Below are 16883 nucleotides of genomic sequence, written 5' to 3'. Positions count from 1 at the left end.
TGAGTGGTGCTTTTATTGTGAAGAGGCGTTGCGGAAGTTGATCTTGCGGATGTTTGTTAGCTTTGCTTCGCTTCCTTAGATTTTCCTCCACAGCTTCACCCCTTTCATTCACTAGAGACTGTCCCACTCAGCGAGCAGGAAAAAAAACGGTAAGAGTTTAGAAAACACTCCCTAAACTTTTCTAAAAACTTGATTTAATCTGTAAGCCTGCATTTTTACGCTGTTACAGCAAAGTTACCTCGTTTTTTTTCAACACGGGCTAACTTTTCCGCGCAAAGCTTTTAAGACAGCTCGCTGTTTTTAGGGTAGAATAGTTATATTTTAGTCATACTGTCAATATAGAGTTTCTTTTAATGCTTTTTTAAAGTTATTCGCTTGTAGTTTGGAGCTTGTGGGTTGTGGATTTCCGGGTGTTGAGTCTCTTCTGACCCGCCACTACCGTAAGTAACGGTGACACACTGCTTTGCATTTCATTTAAAGGAAAAAAAACCCAACAAGTTACTTTTGTGAAGTTGTCCGAAGGTTTATTCAACCTTTTGATAGAGCTCTGCTTTAAAACGGTGTCATTTAGTACGGTTCTGCTGTCATGTGGTGTATGAGTAACATTTTCTGCCACTTCCTGGAACTCACTTCAATTTGAATTTGCTCTGATCAAGAAGAAACCAGCCTCCATTTTGGCTCTTTTGCAGTCAAGTGCACGGAGAAAACGCCAACCAGGTGTCTCCCGTGTCTCATTTCTCACGCCTCGTGCTTTCATATAGAACTAAATAAGCATTTATTCCAAGATAACGCCCAAACCGTGAATCCAGTGATTCCTCCATGTGGCTGTTTGAGCGATGCACGTCCTTTTGCAGAAGTGTAAACTTTCATCAAACTTCCCTTGCTGCACCGTGGTTCAGATTATGTGCAACCTTGTGTTGACAGATGGGTGTATAATTCTGTACGTCGTTGTAAAGCAGTGCTGCATGTATTGAATCTTACTTATATTCATAATTCCCGTTCATACCAGTTAATATTTTCCACAACAAATGACTGATTTATGCAATTTTATTCTCTGAAAATGGGATTTTACCAGAGTATGTCTTTCTGTATAGACATCCTTTAGTGGCCCCTCTGAGCTACCCATAACAAATCATGTTCATGGCTTCCTTTCTTTGAGCTCAATTTCAAAAGACACAGGAGAATGAAATGTGGGGATGCTCTCCAGCCCTCCACACAGACCAGCATGTGCTGGTTTTAGTTTTTCTTCTCAAGGGGCCACAGTTCATTCTCCCGTAATTGATGGCCCTCTGACCGAAGACCTTAGATTAAAATATGAGGACAATTCACACACTTGCTCGATGCAATCATGAAGTCTGATGTGGCATGCTCACACCGTCCATTGTCTATTAAGAAGTCTTTGTTTCTGTGAAGGAAATAACTATCCTGTAATCTTGCATTGTGTAGTGTTTGTTTCCTCCATCGAGGCAGTGCGAGGGAGGCAGTCTGAGTCCGGGCATGTTTCAGAAAACTCCTGCAGAGAAGGGGGGATGAGCTCTGACCTTTTGGCTGGCACCTTGGCCAGTCCATTCACTTGCTGTTTCCTGCTGCTATACTCAGAGATTTCTCACCAGTTATTTTTAAAGCTTCCTATTTGTTCTGGACCTTCCTGGGTTAAAGTTAATCCTTTTTTTTTTTTTTTTTTTTTTATTCCCCCACAGCCACCACTTCACTTTCTGTTCCTTCTTTTATGATCTGATCCATTTTTGCGGCTCCTAGCTGGTATTTGGGCTTATAGATTTAATGTGACTATTAAACACGAGCCCAAAGGCAGTATTTCTCATACTTCTCAGGCATTTTTCATCTTGGCGCCTTTCTGGTTTATTATTCACTGCTCTTGTTTATTTCTGTTGGGTTCCTCTGCATTGCATGAGCCCCACCAAAAGCTCTTGCTGTAACACTTCCTCAAAGCTTTAGTATGTTCAGCTTACATGCTCAAGTTGTTACGATTCCCTCTTGATTTTATTTCCTTTTTTCATATAAAATTAGTAAATTAGCTATTTACTTTCCATGTGGTTACAGCAATTAAACAAGTAGGCTTTCCAAGTTAACCTCAAGTAAAAACTTGTGCTTCACCCTTTCAGCATTGTCGTTTAGCGCGCTAAAGGATATGAATCATCAAGCTCTCGTCTGTAAAGGGAAGTTTGCAGTATATCTTTACAGACAAAAGAAGCGGGCTGCTGCCTGGTGTGCAGTTCACCAACACCTGAACAGGAAGGTGCTCAGTGACAATTTCATCAAATGAGCCTTCAGAATAATCCTGAAAATAGAGCCCACAGGCCTATTTATGCTTTGTTAGCTGCATGTGATAATTTATGCTATCATTCATCTGCAGGCAATTTGCTTTATGCAAAATTTCCCACTCGGCTAACTAAAGATCTGCATAATGTGCCCAATGCAGAATAGCGTAATGACAGCTTCTGTGCTCTACAATATGCACATGGATGAATATAATATTTGAAATATAAATATGCTGTATGCTAGGTGTGATTATTACAACAACTCCAGATGTATTCAGCTGACTGCAGAGGCTTTTATCCAAACCAGTTTCACACCTAAAGACAATGTGGGTTTGAATCAGTGGTTTTTCAAAGCAGTGTAGGGTGCATCTCTACATAAAACACTCACTTTGCATCAGCATGAAGTGTAGTGAAGCCGTGTGGATGAAAAAAGAGAAATCCAAAGGCCTTGGGCCTCACTGAGTGCAGCATGAAAGACGACTAACAGATACCAGCGAGGATGAAAGCTTCTGTAGATCTGTCAGCCGCCTCTTCAGTTGAGGGGGGAAGCCACCAGCTAAATGCCAATCCACAAAAGGAGTGCCAGGCTTTTTTTTTTTTTTGAAACACATTCATGCCTTGTTTTAGTCCCTAAAGATAAATGTGCACTTTGATCCATGTAATGATCCACAGATATTAATTATCAGCTGTAGGACTTTCACTTCAGGATTTGTCAGTGAGATGATTGAACCTCCACACCTCTATGGGGAGACGTGTTTTTCCTGTGTCTGGCTTTTACATGTTTGCTGTGTTATCACTGAACAGCCATGCTTTCAAAAATTTGCTGGATTACCATCCCATCACTTAATCACATTTTTTGGCTGTGCTGGGTTACATCATAGGTTTGCAGTTTGTTTTTGCTGGTTTGCCTTCAATCTTTTCACGGTCATTATCTTTCATTATTAGCCATGGACACCAAAGTGAATTGCATTGCCAGAGTTTCAAGCAATAGAAGGTTCCAGGGAAAACCCTCACGTTAATCACTAGCAGTGTCAGTGTAGACCTAATAAGTTACACTGTATTTAATGTGATGGTGTGAGTTAAAGCAGAGAGCTGTGAAATGATTATGACTCTTATGAATGTAGTGAAGAAATGCCAGAAACAGAATTTTCTCCCACAAGGTCTTACTACTAAAAAACAATCAATTGGAATATAGTCTTAATATTTCATATTAATTGTATATATGTCAGCAAACGAGCAAACAGGCCAAGCTGGTTTTCTGATTTACTGCTAAAATGTTCCAACGACGGTTTCGTGTAAACCCACGAGAATTGATTTCCACTCTGGCCAAAGTCACACAAACAGTCCTCTTAGAAAGCCTGCATCATCCCAGAGGGATTCCCCGCTCACTTATCGGTTGTCTTGACAGACATCTTGATGGCACTAACGACTCGCACCAAATGAATCCTCTTGATGCTTCACCACAAATGACACCTTCCTCCCCACTGCCCCCGAGTGCCTTTTAACCATTAATCCCACTCTTCGATAATCTTATTGCCGAGCGGTGTTGCTAAGTAACAAGGCCTAATCTCTAGGCCGGGCTGTTCGCCAAGCCCGACGTGTTTGTAAATTTATGCTGCTTAGTCCTGCTCAAGAAAACAGATTATCCTCTCGTGAGGAGAGAGTGGCCTGCAGCAGAGGGCTGTGCAGGTAAAGGTTGGGACGTCGGAGCGGTCAAGTTCAACAGCACATCCACTGTTTGCACCGTCTCATGACCTCGGTGTTGATTCCTGGCGAGCCGAACAATGACAAGGCCTTCCACTGTCAGCCTAATATGTCGCCACTTTCCCACAGCTCACATAGTTTAAGTCCGGAAAAAACCGTCATGAGCGTGTTGATGTGAGTATTGTTAAAACTAATCTATTTTATGGAGCCTTCGGGTTTGTAATTTGACCAATCAGCAAGTTCATTCTTAGTTAGCATGGCATAACCGAAAGAAGCATCTGCTGCAGCCTTTTCCTTACGCAGAAACAAAGAAGAATCCTCGTTCTTTATTAATCCCCCTGGACATTTCTTTAGCAAACTGACCCATTGGTGAGCGACCACAGCATGGTGCTCTGGGAAGCTAGTGGGAGGTTGAGGGTTTTGCTCAGGGACTCACGGTACATGTTTTTTGGACTGTAGGAGAAAGCCGGACTACCCCGAGGAAATTCATGCACACACAGGGAGAACATGCAACCTTCACAATTTAGAAAATCCCCGATCGGTACCTACACCTGGACTTTCTCACTGTGAAGTGAGAGCACAAAGCACTGCGCCACCGTGCATATTCAGCTGTGATACATTAAGAAAAAGTCACACAGAATGACTATGCAGTGTTTACAGTTCTGGCTTCACTGGTGCAGCCCGATCTCATGACGTGGTCCTGATTTTCTTGATCTGCTCTGCATATATGATTCAAAATCATACCATAATGCTCAGACGATGGTGTCTAAATGCATGCACTGAAGTGAATATTTGTTGGATAAGCTGTGTCGCACTTTGAGATTTTAAAATATAAAGTACCTTACAAATAAGTTGTTTAAATAGTATTTAAAGTTATAGTATTTAAATGCTTTAAAAAAAAATTAGGCCTCAATTTGCAAAACAGGAACATGTAAAAGAGGTTGGCGTTAACTACGACGTTCTGTAACTCCATTGTTAAGTAATTTCCTCCTTAAAGAATGTGCAAATACTGTTACAGAACCTGTTACATAATATATATATCTATATATATATAGCCTGAGGTTATGATATGAAAATAACCAAATATTTGCATTTTTTTCTAAAGATGTGTTCAATATTTATCCAAAAAAGTGTTTCACATCCTGCAACAACCAAATCAGTCCTCAGAGTTATGCAACATTCGGTGTCTGAAACAGACTTTGTGGGCTTTCCTCTTCTCGGTCCGCCTTCTCCGACTGCACACTTTCTTCTGATTGGCTACCTGGAAATCTATGGTTCAAAAGTGCTTCCTGCTGACACGAGGCATCAGACGGTTGAAGATTGACACCAGCCTCGTTGTCTCGACGGTCTCATGACCATATAAAGAAGCGCGTGAAGAGCTGACATCAGCATGTTTTAACTAACTCATCCCCGAGCTTTATTTTGAAATGATTTGCTCAACATGTGGTCACCGCCTCATTTGTCAGTTTTGCCTCATTTATTATAATCACCAACTATGTAAAGTTTTATTTGTGACAGAAAATGCAGAAAAGCACGACACGCCCTCTTTGATATACCTGCAATAAAGGAGCAAAGCTAAAGCGCGGCCCTGCCAGCCGTGTAAAATTGAGATTGATCCAGAAAATGAGTCAATATTCACTTAGATAAGAAGGAAATTTGAAGTTTGACTGAAAGTGATTTGCAGCAGAGAAGCTTGTCAGTCTTTTTTTTTCTCTCTCTCTCTCTCTCTCTCTCACTGAGCACTTCCTGCTGTGTGGTGGTTCGATATGTTGCCGTGTTGCTGCTTGCTGTGGGGGAGTCTCTAGTTGTACAACAGATTTTTTTTTTTCAAAGAGGAAGTGAGAAAAAAAACAACCTGTTCCTCCGTACTTATGACGGCATCGCCATGCTATCTGGTCCAGTCCCATTCTCCTGCCCTCCCTCTTCATTCAGTCCACAACAGTGAACACTCGCAGCAGAGCAGCCAAAAGAGCAATTTGTGCTTTTATTCGAACACATGCAGAGGCCCGGTCTGGGGGTGGAAGCAGGGAAAAGCTGTCGTATTCTCAGTTCCTGTTTGCTTAATACCAGACTGTACATGACTGCCCAGCAGAGTGGAGGAAAAGGTTAAGACACACTTACAGCCCTACCGACCGGTTTTTGTGTTGTCCTTTCGCTGTTGTCGTCATTTGTGTGTTGGGCAGGGGTAACCAGTTTCATGAGGTGTAATCAGTCATGACTGTTTGTCATCGGCTGGTTTCCTCGTGTGTTCACAGTTTCCTGGTTTCTTACTTTGCTTGCGCTGATTCTAAACACTAACATGTTCACCTGATTTGCAACTCCTAAAAATGTGTGATTTACTGAAGGCGCTATTATTGCGTTCAGATTTGATTTAGGAAGAGAGAAAAAAAAGAAGGACACCTGAGGTTTATTAGTTTAAATTCTGTGTGAAACAGGAAGTGGGGTTCTTCCAACAGGAAGGTGGAGTTTCTCGTTAGCTGAGATAATAATAGATAAAGTAAATGTTGACTGACCTTACATAAGAGTGCTGCGTCTTCTGTTTAGACTGCTTAAGTTGTATCAATTCCTCTTAATTTATTTGGACGTTTATCGTTTCCTTCTAAACGTTCACCTGTGACTTTGTAAATACAGAGTTTGAGTTCAGGCCAGCTGGTTGTGAGAGAGCTGGTTTATGCAGGTGTGGGTCAGCTTTTAACAGTTTTCCCCCCTCCATGTTCACCAGATGTTCTAATGAGATTTGACACCATACTAACATCTACAAGCCCTCACATGTTCAGAGAAAACGGATGACTTTATGTTCTCGCGCCGCTGCCAGGCTCAGCGTCTCCCCCTCTAATAAGCAGTGCTGCTGGGCGTAAACGGTCCGCAGCGGCGTTTTATAGTGAAGGAAAGGCGGCTGAAGCTGCCGGGAGCTCTGATGATCGTCGGATCTTCTGCTGTGTGTCACTGCCACAGACATCCTGGCTCTTGTCTCGGTGTGCACACTTGACTTTTGCAAAGCCTATTAGCAGAGCGGCCCGTGATGAATCACAGCTGTCCGCGCTGTGAAGCTGTACGCAGCAGGACCGGAGGACGGTCCCTTTTCCCACCGCCACAGAAAAGTTGCGGCAGAGTGTTTAAAGCGTCCGCAGACCGTCATGCCGTAGACGCGACAGGAAAGCTGGACACGGCAGTGATTTATGGCTTCATATGAACTGCTGCTCTCGCCTGCCAGCGCTCAAGGTCAAAGTTCACCCCGGTTTCATCCTGGCTTCCGAGTAATCTTGTAATCATCCACCAGCCGGATATCTAATAATGAAATCTGTTTCGCTATGTGTAAATTTGATCACGGCGAGAGTGAAAGCTGGTCTGCTGTCGTGTCCTCAGCCGTTTGTTCTGGCGCCGCTCTCCTCTGCAGCACATCATGGCAGAGCAGGAGCCCACACCGGAGCAGCTGGCGGCGCTGGCAGCAGAGAATGACGACAGCGAGACCCAAGTCAACTACAAACCCCCCGCCCAGAAGAGCTTACAGGAGATTCAGGAGCTGGACAAGGACGACGAGAGCCTGCAGAAGTACAAGGAGGCGCTGCTGGGAAAAACCGCTGAAGTGGTTACTGGTCAGTGAACGCAGCTCACTTATTGTGATGGTCTTCCACTGCGTGCTTGTGTGTGTGTGTGTGTCTCCATCACTTTGTTTTCACAACCAGGCTGTGAAAGTTGCTGGTATTGATAATTGTTGTGGTATTTCTGCAGCGAGCAAAATGTCAAGTATTTGTTGTGAAAACTGTTGAGCTTCTAGTTGTATTGAAAACTTGGACGTTTGAGTGTTTTTACTTTCCTCCTCAACAATTTGAACCAAATACTACAGTGTGTGTCTCTGCTTTAAAATAAAGTCCTTGTGTGGAAGCCCTGGCCATTTAAAGAAGTTAATACCCGCACGTAGAGCGTTACAAGGAAGCAAGGTGAGATCATGAGCAAAATCTGTTCATGAATCTTAAAAACAGGTTTCTTGTCACGTAGCGCACTCAGAGATTGTTGTAGAGTCGCTTCACACTTCCCCAAGGAAGCGTTTTTCTGATTAGTTCCTAGTTGAATTTGAGATAAAGGTGTGATATCTATTTAAGTTTGACTCAATCAAAGTTTCCAACAACTACAAGATGCTTAAATACACATGAATAGAACAAGGCGAGCCTGTATATTATTGTTTTACACTGCTGGTACTATCAGGATAAGAGCGATCCTAAAAGGATTCAACTGCCTGTTTTTGACCTAGGACAAAATCGCAAAGTATTGTCACATTTAGTCTACAGTTTCTGCTCGCGGATTTAAATGTCAGCTTGAGGAACGTTAAACGTTCTTGCTCTCAAAAGCTTTTTTTTTTTTGTTTTCATCATGACCTTGAAATGACCGACCAGCCACTTTTGCTGCACCACTTTTACATAGACGCATACTGTATATGCTCTTATTCTTGTTTTGACTGATAAAATTCCATCCATGTGTAATTTTATCTGTTTCTTGGTCGTAGATCCCAACGCTCCCAACGTGCAAGTGACACGAATGACTCTCGTATGCGAGACGGCCCCGCAGCCTCTGGTCCTCGATCTGCAGGGTAAGTAGAGTCGACGTTCCAGTTTAACCAGTGTGAGTTTGAATAGAAGTCATGAGAGACGAGTTAAATTTAAGAAAAATATATTAAAATTTGCGTGAAAGTGTAGTTCGCCTCTCTCATGCTGGGAGAATGGTGCTACAGTCGGGATAACGGAGCAGTTTTGGCTCCTGCTCTGGTGTGAGGACCTGCCGGATCATTAGACCGCTAATTACCGATTAGTAATGACATTGTTCCTGTGTAAGTGGGCTAATGAGACATTTCCTCATTCTGCTCTTGCCCCTTTTCAGGCTGAGCTGAAACACAACACAACACAACTAACTTAAGTGCTATTGCCCCCTGGTGGTCAGTCTTGGCATTGACACTGTAAACTCAGATGGTCTCTCTTTGTTGAATCATGTATAATTATTTAATTATCACATCACTCTGGAAAAACACGCCACATGTTTTGAGTTTTGTCTCCTCTGCTCTGATTGTCCCTGCCAGGAGATCTTGAGAACTTCAAGAAGAATCCATTCGTGCTGAAGGAGGGAGTCGAATACAAAATGAAGATCAGCTTCAAGGTGAGAGAACCTTTGACAGTTTCTGCTTTGCTCTGATTACGTTTGTTGGAAATGGGGCAGCGTATAATGCTTTTTCCTTTTGCAGGTCAACAAGGAAATCGTGTCGGGCCTGAAGTACACCCAACAAACTTTCAGGAAAGGAGTTAAAGGTGAGACTTTTATTCCGTCCTTAATTTTCCGTAGAATTTGTGCATGTTGTTAATAATCTCTTGGATTATTATGATTATTGAATCTCTTGAACCTGTCCACTTCTGTTTCAGTTGACAAGTCAGACTACATGGTTGGCAGCTATGGGCCCAGACCATCCCAGGAATACGACTTCCTCACCTCCATAGAGGAAGCCCCGAAAGGGATGCTTGCCCGCGGCACCTACAACATCAAGTCCAAGTTCACCGACGACGACAAACACGATCATCTCTCCTGGGAGTGGTCCCTGACGATCAAAAAAGATTGGAAAGACTGATTAGGCCCCGCGCTCGCTCGCTCTACCGTCACTGTCCTCCCCTGCTCTGTCCCTTGCTTTCCTTTTCTTGCTGTCATTCCATGATCTGTGTCTGGATTCTGTGCCGCGCGAGGTTTTGCTGTCTCCGTCCATCAGCCGCTCTCCAACAGTTTCACCGTCTGCTTCTAAAGACCAATCATGGCATCAATAATGCTGCATCGGTTTCTTTCTGATTAGTATTAAATCTTTAAAAAAAAAAAAAAAAAAATGGAGAAGGCAAATACCGTGCACAATCCAGATTTTTAGTGACAGTTTGTTTATAAGAAAAAAAAAATTGGGCAAAAAAATGTTTCCCAAGAACAAAAAAAAAAAAACCATGAACTGTCTGATTCCTTCTTCCTCATGCTGTTTTCTCTTCTTCCCCCTCCTTCACTCTTTACCCCTCAGATTGTTTTGTACGATTGCCATGATCTGCCTTGGGAAAGAAAAAAAAAAAAAAAGATGTACAGGAAGCGGGTGGTGCTGTATGTACATGGTCGCTGCACAGTCGCTGAGCAATCACTGCTGGACACAACTTCTGGACTCGGCCCTCCTAAAGCCTTTGAGCAGATTATTAGTGCTCGGGTCTTGTTAAATTATTTGGAATTCAGGTCACCTCTTTCTAGATAGTTTAGCACCCACGGCGCTCCGCTCAGAGAACACAGGAAACGTATTACCTCTAACTCTTCGGAACCCGATTCTGTAGCTGTGGCCGTTCCTCTCCTGATCAGGGTATTTAGTTGTTTTATTTTTTAGCAGCCATGTGGCCTTAACACCAACGGTTTGGAAGAAATAGAAAATCTAGTTCGACCATTTGCCTTCAGATTAAATTTGCCAGGTCATCATGTGAACGTCGTTGAATAAAACCTGTAATGCATGCACAGGGGAATGGGACTTTAATTGTCTTTATTTTGCAATCGGTTTGTAGAATCCATCACAACGAGGAGCTAAAGTGTAGTTTTAATGCACTGAAACTGTAAGTCAAAGGGTCCCGGTGGGGCTTTGTGTCATTCGGTGTCCTCTCCCGTCTGCGAGGGTTAAAAAAAAATAAATCTCACCTCGTGTGACTCAAGTGACAGATTCCCGCTGTCGACTGTGCCTCCAGACTCCTACAACCACGTGCTGCTTCTGCTGCTTGGCGGCATTGTCTGCTCAACGTCGCTGAGGTGAAACATTGCATCTGGCTTCCCGGCCAGTGCAGAGACACGAGTCCTCAAATCAGACACTGATGGTGAACACATCCTGCCATACGATAGTGTTTTCAGTTTTTATATATATATATATGTATACACTCCGTAAGTATGTGAATGACGTCTGTTGGGCTTCGTTCGGCACTCGTGTGTCTCGGGTGTTTTTCTCTGTGGGTTGAGTGAGACTGAACGTGTGCTACTTGTATTACCTACAGTTTACTGATCTGCTGTGTACACATTAAAGTGTTCAGACTGGGACCACGTCTCGTGTTATCAGGTCATTTTCAGCAGGACTTTTAGAGGCTGTTTGCATTTGGTACTTGTGTAAAAAATGCCATTTTACTGGTGGAAAAAGCTCCACATTACTACAGCTGTGAGAGACATCCATAAAGCGGATGTAAATGTTCATCTATGGTTTAAAGGTAGCGGTAATAAACTATTTATAGTCAGCTTTAATATGAGGAAAAAGCAAAAATTCTGCATATTTTGCTCTGGAATTTTCATTTACTCCCAAAGTTAACAGCTGGAAGTGACCCTGCAAAAGAAAACAAGGATGCCGTCAATGCAATCATTTTAATCAACAAACATTTAAATTGCCTGCTACAAGTACAACTTCGACAGTACGTCCACGCCGTCAAGCTGGATATTTTCGTCCCGCATGTGCCGATCAAAGCGATCCCTGACACAGAAGACCCGGATCATCTGACCCCCTGTAGCCTGTAATGCATGCTACACTAGAGAGGCGTCACCAACCCACTCAGGGAAGTCGTCATAGCCACGCAAGTAAACAAAGCAAACACACAGTAACGCTTTGGCAGCTCTCTTCAAGGATTTCAGTCATTCAAACAAATGGAAAAAAAGAAATAAACATCACTGTTTCTTCTGAAAGCACACACAGCTGATTAAAAGCTGGTGTGATGCTTTTAAAGACACATTTTGCGTTTTCTGTTATTTAAATCAAAGCCATCCAAAAATGATCTGTTTGGCTTGATCATAAATACAAAAACGGCAACAGTTAGATCATCTCCATCAACAAACAGCATCACAACAAACACCTTTCATTCCTGTTATTGTACAGTTAGTCACTCAGAAAAGGTGTTTCAATCTTTCCTCATGTAACATTTGGCAGTTTCAGATCGGTCGGCGAACAGAGGCTTCCTTTCCTTTCCCAGAGAGTGAAACAGGCGTCCGCCGTTAAAAGTCAGAGGTTGAACCAGAAGCCCTGGAAGCGGCGAGGTAATTGAAGATGGATGGGTCGCGGTGCAGGTGCTGTCGGGAGCTTATCCGAGGAGCTCATTTGTGAGCCTTCCTGCTCTTCCTGGAGTTCACGTCACTCTTGGTTTTCTGCAGCCGGGAGAAGATCTCCTTGAACAGGGCTTTGTACTCCGGCGTGTTCTGGCTGAGCCGCTTGTCCACCTGCTCCACCTGCCTGCTGATCCCCTCCAGGGCCTCGGGGGTGGAGGGGGTCTGCGGGGGCGTGGGCGGCGAGGCCACGGCCCCGGCGGTGGCCCCGGCCCCGGACGTCGAGGGCCCCGCGGCGGCCATGCTGTACTCCTTCATGGAGGGGTCTCTGGAGACGGGGCGGGACGTCTGCACGCCGGCGTGGCACAGGCTCTCCTCGTGGCGCCGGCACTTGCCCAGCAGCTCCTCGTACTTCTCCAGCAGCGCGTGGTACTGCTCGTCCACCTCGCGCAGGATGGACATGCCCCGCTTGCGCACGCCGTTGGCGTGGAGCGCGTAGCTGCCCTGCCGCCGGCCCGAGGCGTCGCGGGCCGAGATGGCGTTGAGGGCGGTGTCGCTGCAGCTCTTCCTCACGGGGACGCCCTGCTGCCCCGTCCCGCCGGCCTCCCCGCCCCCCTCGCCGCCCTCCTCCAGCCCCGCGCCGTCCTCCGGGGTGTCCGTCTCGGGGCCGTTGCTGAGCAGCGTCTCCAGGCCGTCCTCCATGTCCCCGATCAGACACATGCGGGACTTCCTGAGCTGCTGCATCTCCTGCAGCTCGGCCTCCAGCTCCTGGACGCGCAGCTGGCAGCCCTCGGCGCCCAGGAGCCGCTGCTCCAGGCGCTCGAACTCCTGCAGCACGGTGGCGCACTCCCGCTCGGCGCTCTCCCGCAGGGAGCGCTCCGAGGCCATGGCCGAGCGCAGGGAGGACACGATGTCTCGGAGGCGGTCGTTCTCTTCGTCCAGCGGCTCCCGCTCAGCCAGGTCCACGCTGCCCGGATTGGCCAGCAGGAAACCGTCTTCATACCTGAGGGAAGAAGTTATGACGCCGCAGCGTGAGCTGGACAGCAATACTCAGAAAGAGGCAGATGTAAAAGGCAGCGTGACGACTGAACGGTGAAACTCTGCCGTGACCTCGGCGCGGTGCAGAGCTCCTTGAGGCAGGGGAACGAGTGGACGGTCTTGCGGCGCTCCTTCTTCTCCCTGTGGACCCTGAGCTCCTCCAGGGTCCGCAGCTCCTCCACGCGAGCCGTCAGACTGTCCACCTGACCCTGCAGCGTCTCCATGGTGCCCGTCAACCTGCGTGCACACACGACCGTTGTTATCCCCGTCGACACAGAGGGTCTTTCTTCCACGTTGCAAAACAAGGAATGTGAAAGAGCGTTTAGAGAGAACAGAGGCCGCCATTGAGAGCTGTTTGTAATCTTCAATCCAGTTGCATGACTGTAAATAACTTAAATCCCCGATTACGGTTATGAAAGTGCAGAAGAGAAGCAAAACTTTACAGGAACTTGCCGTTAGCGCACAGCCATTTCCCCCGAGTACCTGTCTATTTTCTGCTGCGAGGCCTTGCTCTCCAGCACCAGCTTCTCGTTGGTGATTTCCAGCTCCCTGGCGGTGACGTCCAGCTGCTCGTACACCTTGGCGTGCTGCTCGTTCATCTCCCTCAGCATCTCCAGCTGCTTGGAGAGGTACTGCAGAAGAATCATTTGATGACAAGGTTAGCATCTGTGCAAAAAGAAAATTGCTCACATGGAGGTTTTTGCACAGACTGAGTCTCACACACACACACACACACACCTCAATCTCCTGGACCTGCTCCTCATTGTTGACGTACATCTGTTGGAGGGAATCTTCCAGCTCCTTGTTGCGCTCCAGAAGAGTTTTCCCGAGCTCTGCAGCCAAGTGCAGGTCTGACAGGAGCCGAGAGAGAAGAACAGAGAGGAGAGAGGATGGAAATCACAGAAGAAAAGCAGCAAATCAGTCACTGCGTCGGATGACTTCTTTTCTTTTCTGCTTGTGCTCTGAGATCATCATTCATCCCAGCTGAGCTTTGAAAGAAGCAAAATACAGGTTCTTATTTAAACAGATGCAAACCATCATGATCTGTATGAGCCTCATGATACGACAGAAAATCTTACCCAAGATTAATTCCTCTGCTCTTCCTAAAATCCCCATCTCCAGAGGGAAGGAGTTGGATTGAATATTAATCAGAAGCATCATGAGTAAAGTTTTTAATCATTAACATAATGAATCATGTAGTTTCTCATGACGAAGCTGGCAGATGGACGCTCGACAGATTTTCTTTTTCGCGTTCAGTCACTCGATATGAACCGGAGCAGCGATCACACCTTCGCAGTGAGTTGATGATGTTTTCCCAACACAGTTTGCGGCAATAAATTATTCATCTCCTCTGCCGACTGAAAAAAACCAAGCCGGACCGAGGAAGAGGAGCAGAGTCCTGCTGGCGCTGCACACTTGGAGCCTATAACGGCACAGCGCTGGAGGAGTGAGGAGACAGAGACCCATTGACATCCATTACCGGACAAGAATGGAGTGTTTTATCACCACAGTGCAGGGCGTGAGCAGTGACAGGAACACACACTCACACACACACACACGCGTGCATCATCGTAGGTGTAAAAACTCAAGAGGACGAGATGAACTGCTGCTCCATCTGCATGTTTCCATACTTGCTAAACACACACGCACACAGGAAGCCTTCCGCTGTTATCTAATATATCTAACAAGCTTCATTACTTCCTGCCTGTGCGCATCCCCGCGTTTGCCACGCTTTGCTGCCGAGGGATGCTGGGAAAGGCGAGGATTTCTCATCTCAACAATGCAGATCTGATCACGAAACGCTGCGTGATAATGAGCCGAGTGTGAGCGTGCTTGGAGAGGACGCGGCGAGCCTTCACCCTCAGGTCCAGCTCAGACACGGCGTCGTCTCCGTTCCTGCAGCCGACACGTGCCGAGTCCCAGTTACGCAATATTTGTTATTCTGTGCAAAGTTGTTGTGAGGAGAGGAAGAAAAAAGAAAAGCAAAAGATGACATGTCAGAAACACTGCACATGTGTTGATGCCCCCTACACACACACACACACACATCACAGGGATGCTCGGTGAAGTGTGGAATCAAGCTCACACTCCTCACATGTCAGATAAAGCATGACATCATGTCATCCCATCTGGCTTGATGCACTTCATATGTTGGGATGATAACGAGCGCAGGGGTCACTGAACAGCAGCGCTGGCGGCCCAGACGTTGCATAACGGCATCATTTCTGAGGGGGTTGATGCCCCACCGCGAGTGTGTGGAGGACGTTGGTTTTGCAGCAGCAATTATGCTTCCAATCCAACCCCTAAAACCTCAAATCTCTGATCCCGACTGAGGAGGCCGGCCTCGCCTGGGGCTCCCTAATCAGATCAGCCGGGAGTTTAATGACCTCGGTCTCCAGGCTGAGATGAAATACTGGCATCATGCACGCAGGCCGACCGGCCGGCCGGGTGGGTAATATCCACCTGCCGCTCCCGCGTCTCTGTGACCATGTCCAGTGTGATGATGAGACACAAAGCTGCTTTAGTTCTCTGGGTCAGCAGGTAATCAGGAGACGGGGTGATGCTGAGCCTGTGCCGGTGCACAAGGACACGCTCGCCGCGGCACTCAGCCCTGCGCTGAGAAGCAGTCGATGAAAGAGCGTCCATTTAGGCTGAAGCGTTGCATTAGTGGAGAAGTGACACAGCACTCAATATTTTAATACGTATACGTTACTCTGCCGGGAAGGCCCTGCTACTGGTAACTTCTGAAAGACACAGACATACTAAATAATGCAACCTACTCTCGATAGATGATCACATGTTGATATTAGTTGTATATTATCCCCGATCTGCAGCTCTTCCCAACAGAACATACATTAAAATCGAATCTCTTGTAGTAGGATGAAAAACTTGTGGTTTGGAATTAATGCATACAGTTTAACTTTGTTTTCAGTCTCATTTTTCTTGGTTTTTGTGCTTCTGAGGTACAGCCCATTGTCAACACAACATGGTGCAGCAGATCTGTTGGGCCAATGGAGAGCATGAATGCATGGAAACACAACGTATTACAGTTCAGTCAGTTGTTTAGATATGTATATTGAGGATGAAGGTTTGTGACATATGGTGCACACCTATACACATGCTTTCCCACAGCTTCAAATTCTAATGCACCACATTTAACAAACAGAGGAGAAGAGGAAGATGTGATGGAGAGTAGAGGAAGAGGAACACTGACTCAGTCAGACAGCGGGATTATTCTGGGAAACATCACTGACAAGATGGAAATAATTGGCGGAGGAAGACAGAGCAACCACCTCCCTGCCTCCCATCCACCCCCTCCTGCAGGACACCGCGGACCAGGCATTGTTCATCCTCCGCTCGGACCTGAGGGAGCAGAAAAGAGCCTCACCTTGCTCCAGGTCCCGCTGGTCGTACCACGGCTCCTCTTCCTCCGTCACAAACTCCTCCATCCTTCCTGCACGAAGCATCGATGCTGCTCAACTTCTTTTCCTCTCCTCTTCCTCTCCCTCCTCCTCCTCCTCCTCCTCCTCCTCCTCTACCAGGGATGTGATCGTGCAGAAAATGCACCGACGGCTCGCCCGGAAGTGGCAACAAACAAACAGCGGCGTCGCCTGTCGGTGAAGTGGGAACCCTTTGATGATATGGAGAGAGGCGCGCGGCGGCGGCGCACCTGCAGGAAGGAAGCGCGCGAGCTGCAGGCCGCCGAGCTGACAGCGGCTGAGGGAGGACGGCAGCGGGTCCCCGGCCTCTCATCTGCAGCGCGGCCGCGGAGACGCAGGAGGAGGACGGAGGCTCGTTTGC

The 16883-nt window shown here is 46.4% G+C and overlaps 2 protein-coding genes across 3 annotated transcripts; one reads left to right on the top strand and one right to left on the bottom strand.

Annotated features, from left to right (window-relative positions):
- arhgdia (Rho GDP dissociation inhibitor (GDI) alpha) lies at nt 1-10664 on the top strand. 2 transcript variants are annotated; one of them, XM_030090588.1, is made up of 6 exons: nt 1-144; nt 7379-7579; nt 8488-8571; nt 9055-9131; nt 9217-9280; nt 9392-10664. In XM_030090588.1, exons 2-6 carry the CDS (start codon nt 7387-7389, stop codon nt 9592-9594), a joined length of 621 nt encoding a protein of 206 aa, XP_029946448.1. In that variant the 5' UTR covers nt 1-144; nt 7379-7386; the 3' UTR covers nt 9595-10664. The 2 variants fall into 2 exon arrangements, with proteins under 2 accessions (XP_029946448.1, XP_029946447.1); XM_030090587.1 differs by having other exon boundaries at nt 45-149; nt 7381-7579.
- Nucleotides 10665-12060: 1396 nt separating this feature from the next.
- Nucleotides 12061-16723, bottom strand: cdr2l (cerebellar degeneration-related protein 2-like). The gene is made up of 5 exons (XM_030090584.1): nt 16471-16723; nt 13821-13933; nt 13566-13714; nt 13155-13319; nt 12061-13047 (listed from the first exon to the last, which is right to left on the bottom strand). The coding sequence occupies exons 1-5, from the start codon at nt 16547-16549 to the stop codon at nt 12096-12098; spliced, it is 1458 nt and encodes a 485-aa protein (XP_029946444.1). The 5' UTR covers nt 16550-16723; the 3' UTR covers nt 12061-12095.
- Nucleotides 16724-16883: the final 160 nt, after the last annotated feature.

The sequence above is a fragment of the Salarias fasciatus genome, chromosome 4 (assembly GCF_902148845.1).
Source record: "Salarias fasciatus chromosome 4, fSalaFa1.1, whole genome shotgun sequence".
Taxonomy (NCBI): domain Eukaryota; kingdom Metazoa; phylum Chordata; class Actinopteri; order Blenniiformes; family Blenniidae; genus Salarias; species Salarias fasciatus.
Note: the sequence above shows the minus strand (reverse complement) of the source record. Positions and strands in the feature narration are given on the sequence as shown.